At 41.9% G+C, this 7,162-nt stretch overlaps 1 protein-coding gene across 1 annotated transcript in view; it reads left to right on the top strand.

The window, feature by feature from the left end:
- The window catches only part of LOC111873629 (neurogenic locus Notch protein), an 83,883-nt gene that overhangs the window by 49,950 nt on the left and 26,771 nt on the right, over positions 1–7,162 (top strand). Inside the window, exons 4-5 of the mRNA XM_023868524.2 lie at positions 1,140–1,273; positions 2,342–2,698. Of these exons, the coding sequence (XP_023724292.1) occupies positions 1,140–1,273; positions 2,342–2,698 (491 nt within the window). The remainder of the gene's footprint in view (positions 1–1,139; positions 1,274–2,341; positions 2,699–7,162) is intronic.

The following is a 7,162-nucleotide window of genomic DNA, read 5'->3' on the forward strand; positions in this document are numbered from 1 at the left end:
CACTGTCCGCCTTGATGTACTGTTCCACTGCATGCAACAGTGCTGCTTCCTTTCTTCCAAGCTGGTGCTTTAAATCACAGTTCCCCTCTAGTGATTAATAAACAGTTAAGGGTGTGGATGGTAGCATTCATGTCCTGATATGAAATACTGTGCAAGCATTTGCCTGAATGGACTGAGGGAAAACATGAAACAATTTTATTTATGGTACTCGCTGCTTGTGTCAAAATTGAAAAAATATACTTTCTGAATTTGATGGCAGGAGAGGGTCCTGTTGGGCCTTATGCATAATTGTTAATTAGAATATTTCAAATTTTAAACAGTAGAAATAATTAACTCCAGAAGGAAAGAGACCACAGGGAAGACCAAGGCATAGGTGGGTGGACAATATTAGAATGGATCTTAGAGAGATAGGATGGGATGGTATGGATTGGATAAATGTGGCTCAGGATAGGGACCAGTGGAGGGCTCTTGTGAACACAGTGATGAACCTTCGGGTTCCATAAAATGCTGGGAAATTCTTGAGTATCTGCAGAATTGGCGGCTCCTCAAGAAGGGCTTAGCTCCGTGAGTAAGTAAGCAAGAAATAATTAACTGGTTAGTCATCACTATTTCATGCAATTATAAAATATTGAATTGAAATTAAAAACCTGCCTCGCATCTGTCTGATGATGCTGGCTCAGGCCACAAGATTATTTAATCTTGTGAAGTGTTGTGAAAAAGGGCACATGCCCGACCTCCCAATACATAACTGCCAACTAAGTAAGGGACAAACAGATAACCAATGACATCCGTTTTTTTTTTATAAACGCATTCGACGCTATTAAGAGCGCAGGATGAATTATCTGCATAATGTCTGCTGTTATGTTATAAACAGAGGTTTCATACAGTGTGTTATTCCATTATATATTAATTTATCTTGTTAATTGAGCTTAGGTGTGCTAGACATGTGTGCGAGTGCAGTTCAGGATGTGTGGATGTGTATTGTACGTATATGTCTTTCTAACACGGAACATTGGAATAACGTGGCTCAGCTAAATTACTGTCAGCTCCACTTTGAAGTGGAGTACACCTCGAAGTTTATACCAGCCAAGTAGAACCTGTTGATGAATGCACTGGTGTACTTCTGTTTCTGTGTGCAGATGTATGTGCCATCCTGGCTTCACAGGGCAGAACTGTGAGAACAAGTACATCCCATGCAGTCCCTCACCCTGTCTCAATGATGGGGAGTGCCTGGAAGTGGATGCCCTGAGCTACAAGTGTCAGTGCCCCACAGGTGAGTGTGTGCAATCACCAGCATTTCCATGACCGCAGTGATTGTGAATATGCTGAGAAGAGACAGTACCTCGGTAGGTCCCCAGTATGCTGCCACATTGACATGTCTGATGAATGGCTGCCCCCCCCCCTTTCTGTATACCATCTTGTCTGTTGATTTTCTTTGTATAAAGTGTTTATGTGAACAAATGGTACAGGGGACCTATCCATCCGCCCATGTGTCTCATTTCTGAGACTACCATGTACTGATCACATTTTGATCAAATTTATCAACAGTAAACACTTCCCACCAAATCTAGTTTTGATTCATATTGGACACATGCTGATGTCAGTTAACTTTCTCAGAAACAGCTGATTGTACAAAAAAAGTAATGAAGAGTCTGTAATCAGTGGTATAACACCGTGTAGTTTGCTGAAAGTCAGCTGATGTTTCAGAGGAACAAGTTCCATCTGTCTTCAGAATTTGAGTGAGCTAAGCAAGAAACCAACATGAAGCAGGCATTAAGCAGAGCTCTGCTTGGCTTACTCTTCAACCCTGAAGGAGGAGGTGATATGTTTCTCTAAAATGTCTGGTGACTTTCTACCAAGCTACACAGCGTTACATCCCAGAAGATAGAACTCTTCATGTGAGAACCTCAGATTCAGAATTGTGTAGTTCTTACTATGATCCACAACGTCTGTTTGAAAGTTCTTGTTTTAGTTGTTGGAAGGTATGATGACTGAAGTTCTGTCTAAATGGCTTCTCATGTTATTGTGGTTCAAAATATATAAAAGGGAGTTCATGTTGTGGTCTTCTGGACTGTGATACCGTTTTTCCAAAATGGCTGGTTTGCAGAGGTTTGATTCTTCTCAGACCACGAATAGTGCTTATCCCTCCAGCTGTGTGCAGTCTCTTGAGGAAAACCAGTGGTTAGTACGGGTTACAGTGGGCTAGCTGCGAGATGACCATTCTTTCGGCATCTAGGCACTGATTGTGCTGTATTGCCTTCACACTTAGCTTTTGTCTTGTGTTGTAATGTGAGTTTATGTGGGTATCAATATGACATTGCAATGTTTGCTCATGCTGCAGGTTACCGTGGCAAGAACTGTGAGGAGAACATTGACGATTGTCCAGGCAACCTGTGCCTGAATGGGGCGACATGTGTGGATGATATCAACAGGTACTCATGTTTGTGTCCACCCACGTACATGGGGGAGCTGTGCGAGCAAGACGTGGATGAGTGTGGACAGCGACCCAGTGTGTGCCAGAATGGCGCCACTTGCACCAACTCCATCGGTGGCTTCTCCTGCATCTGTGTTAATGGCTGGGCTGGCCCTGACTGCAGTGTCAATATTGATGACTGTGCTGGTGCTGCCTGCTTCAATGGCGCTACGTGCATCGACAGGGTGGGCAGCTTCTACTGCAGGTGCACGCCGGGAAAAACAGGTAACAGCTTGTTTTCGTTGTGGGAGCTGTTTCCTGGGCAGTGTCCCTTAGGCAGTGCCGGCACACCACTGCACTTTGTGGTCCGCAGTAGACTGGCTGTCATTTCCTGCTCCAACTGGGCTACACTCACTACAAACACAGTCTGAACTATTAACTAAGTGTGAAAGCCATCCATTCTGCTGGAAAATGATCATATTGATAAATATAATTCATGATGTGTAGTTAATGACAATACAGGTGATGCTAGTTGCTACATACTGTACACTGTTGGTTACCAGTGTGGGTGTAGTGTGTTTTGCGGATTAACAATGCAATTTAGAATGCTATGGGTACTGAGTAATAGTTTCCTATAATGATCTTAAGTGTCGCCTGTTGCAGTATTGTATGTCAAGTGATTCTTCACCCTGATTTGCAGTAGATTCTATATCATGTCACCTTGTTATAGCTTTATATTCATTATTTCTTGAGCTAGTCTGTTGCCACCGAACAAGGCCTGCTTTCTCACTGTTCAGTGACCAGGTAGTAATGATTATGTGATTTTCACAGTTGACTAGTTCTTCAGTGTTTATTGAATCTGAAACTGCCTCACAGTGGTTGTGCTCATTCCACATTAAGTTGACTCTCATTTTAAATCATGTATTTGTCAGAACTGATTAAAATGAGAACTGAATTTGCTGTGTTGCATTGCTGCATGGCAGATCCACCAGTGCAGTTTGTATTGGAGTAAACTCCACTTGGATGGACAGCTGTGTCAAGATGGAATGGATTGCCCACATCAGGGATGTGGACATGACAGTATCCCAATGCTGGAAAACCATTCCATCGTGATGTGGCTGATATCCAGGAAAACTTCAAATCACATGTAGCTATGGAGATGTGCAGTGTTTCAGATTAGAGGTTCTCACACTGGTAACTATGAAGAATGAGCAAGCTTCTTGCTTCTTGCTGACTTGCTGGTTATCTTACTCTTCAGTCGTGAAGATGGAAGCCGTATGTTCCTCCGAAATGTTGGTAACCACGTACCAGACTACATGGTGTCATAACCTGTAACCACAGTGTAAATCACAACAGTGGAACATACTTGTATTGTGTATGTTGCGAATTACAAGCATGGTACCTGTGAAGAGTGTACATGCCAACATCAGCGTATGAAGATGATGAAGTGGAAAAAGTTTATGACACAATTGAAGAAATTCTTCGGGAAGATGGAAGAGGAGACACAAACAGCATCATATTGGGAGACTGGAATAGCATTGTTGGAGATGAACCATATCAGAATATTGTTGGATCACATGGACTAGGAAGACGGAATCACAGGGGTCAAATGCTTATTGACTTTTGTGAACGAAATGGACTGATTGTTACCAACACTTGGTTCAAGAAGCCAAAGAGAAGAATTTACACATGGAAGGCACCTGGGGATTAGAGGAGGCATCACCTGGACTACATCCTTGTGAAACATCGATTCAGAAACAGTGTGAAGGATGTGAAGACGCTTCCTGGGGCAGACATTGACTCTGACCACAACTTGCTGGTTGCCAAGTTCCGAACCAGGTTGAAGAAAATTATAGGATTTCGAAAGCGCAGACCCAGATGGGATTTGGAGAAGTTATATGCTCAAAGACAAAGCGTGCAAGAGACTCTAGAAGAGAAACTCGGTGCAATTGAAGGTGAAAGCGGAAATGCTGAAGCGCAGTGGAACGATATAAAAGAATGCATGTTAGATACTATCAGTGATTTGGTAGGTAAAGTTGAGAAGATAGCAAGAAAACCATGGGTTACACAGGAGATGATGAGTAAAATGGAGGAGCGAAGGAAATGGAAGAATGTCAACAATGAAGAAGGCAGGAGGAAATACAGGAGACTGAGGAATGAATTGAAAAGAGCCACGGACAGGGCCAAAAAGGAATATCTTGAGAAGATATGTAATGAGATTATGGAATTTCAAAGAACAGGCCGTTATGATTTGATGTACATGAAGACAAAAGAACTAGGATGGAAAGAGAATCATGGGATTCAAAATGTTGGCATCGAAGACTCCCAGGGGAATAGAATAGTAGATCAGAGGCAAGTGCTGAAAATTTGGGAAAATTATATTTCAGAACTATATGATCGACCTAATCGGCCAGAAACCTTAGAAGTTGAACCGGAAGAAGAAGTAGATACAGACGAGAAAGGACCATATATTTTACAAAGTGAGGTGGAAAAAGCTATCAAGGAAATGAGGAAGGGAAAGGCTACAGGAGATGATGATGTACCTGGAGATGTGCTCAAGTTACTGGGAGAAGGTGGTTTGAAAACACTGACAAAACTAATGAACACCATATATGAAAGTGGAGAGTGGCCCAAGGACTTTACAGAAGTTACAATGATTGCCTTAAAGAAAAAGACAAAAGCTACAAAATGCAGCGACCATCGCACAATAAGTCTTATTGCACATACAGCAAAGATAATAGCAAAGATACTTAAAAGAAGAATTGAAAGGAAAATAGAGGATGTACTTGGAGAAGATCAGTTTGGATTTAGAAGAGGAAAAGGAACCAGGGATGCAATTGGGATGATGAGAATTATAGCGGAACGAACTTTGGAGATAGATGAAGAACTGTGTGTTTGCTTCATAGACTGGCAGAAGGCATTTGACCGGGTAAACTGGACCAAATTAATGCAGATCCTGAAAGAAACAGGTATCGATTGGCATGAAAGAAGATTGATTAGCAAATTGTACATGGATCAGAAAGTTAGAGTACGACTGGACAGGGGGGAGACAGGAAGTGTGCAGATTGGAAGAGGAGTTCGACAAGGATGCTGTTTATCACCAATTCTGTTCAACTTGTACAGCGAATGCCTTACCAAGGAAGCTCTGGATGGGCTCGGTGACTTCAAAGTAGGAGGGCAAATTATTCAAACTGTGAAATATGCAGATGACCTTGTGTTAATGGCTAAGGAAGAAACTGTGCTACAGGGCATGATTGATAGACTAATTGAAATTGGAAGGTGCTATGGCATGGAAATGAATGTGGAGAAAACAAAAGTAATGAAAATTTCGAGACAACCAACCCCAGTCACAATAAAGATAGACCAAAAACAACTGGAGAATGTGAAATGTTTTAAATATTTGGGTAGCTTGTTAACAGATGATGGAAGGTGTACTTGTGAAATTAAATCCAGGATTGCCATGGCAAAAGCTGCATTTAGCAAGAAGAAGAATCTTTTTACCAGCAAATTGGACTTAAATTTGAGGAAGAAACTAGTGAAATGCTACATTTGGAGCATAGCTCTGTATGGGGCTGAAACATGGACACTTAGGGCAGTAGATCAGAAACATCTGGAAAGTTTCGAAATGTGGTGTTGGAGAAGGATGGAGAAGATCAGTTGGACCGATTATGTGAGAAATGAAGAAGTGTTAATTAGAGTCAGTGAGCAGAGGAATATCCTACACGAAATAAGAAAACGGAAGGCTAATTGGATTGGTCATGTTTTACGCAGAAACTGCCTTCTAAAAGAAGTTATCGAAGGAAAGATAGATGGGCAGATAGAAGTGACAAGAAGACGAGGAAGAAGACGTAAGAAGATGCTGGATGACCTTGGGGACAGAAGAGGATACTGTCATTTGAAGGAGAAAGCTCTAGATCGCATTAAGTGGAGGAATTGTTTTGGAAGAGACTGTGGACCTGTCGTCTTGACAGATTACTGATGATGATGATGATGATGATGACCTGTGAAGATCCTTCACACTGTGTTAGGTTTTTAGGTAATAGAAGTTTATAACTGGTTAATTTTGCACTAAATGGTTGACATGGTTTCGCAGTGAAGTGGCATTCAGCCTGTATGGCGCCATCCATCATATTGTCGGTCACTTGACCCCAGTTGACATCACTTGCGTGTTTGTAACATCATTCGGCTCGAGAACCATGTGCAGGGGCAAACAGTTGGGACCGAGATAAGGACAAGAGAAGTGCTTGAGACAGTGGTGTTCTCCTTTACAACATATGCTGAAGAAATGCCATGTCTTTATCTAAATGTTAGTAGAAGTAAGCACAATGACATACTATAAATTTTAATGGAAATTGGGGTGAATATATGAGCTGCAGTCTTCTGTTATGTGATGCTGTGTGGTTTGGTAGGTTGGAGGCACTGTTTTTGAGGAACTTCTTCCTCTTTCTTCAGGGTACAGAAGTGTTGTGTTCTGAAAATGGAAGCTGCACATTGCTCTAAAACATTCGTAACCATCACCCACATTATTTTCCGGAAGGCCACAATGATAAACTGTTCACTTGAACCCAAACCTGAACCAGGCAAATCCAGTCCACACCCTGTGGTGTTGGANCTTCTTTCTGTATGAGGTTCTATTGAAAAGTTCCCGGACTAGCCCCCCAAAATAAGAAATGGTGGCTTAACTTACTCGATATTGACTGCCATCTCCTTCAAAATAGTTTCCTTGGGAATGTATACAGCGATCTAATT

Source organism: Cryptotermes secundus, unplaced genomic scaffold, assembly GCF_002891405.2.
Source record: "Cryptotermes secundus unplaced genomic scaffold, Csec_1.0 scaffold678, whole genome shotgun sequence".
NCBI classification, from domain to species: Eukaryota; Metazoa; Arthropoda; class Insecta; order Blattodea; family Kalotermitidae; genus Cryptotermes; species Cryptotermes secundus.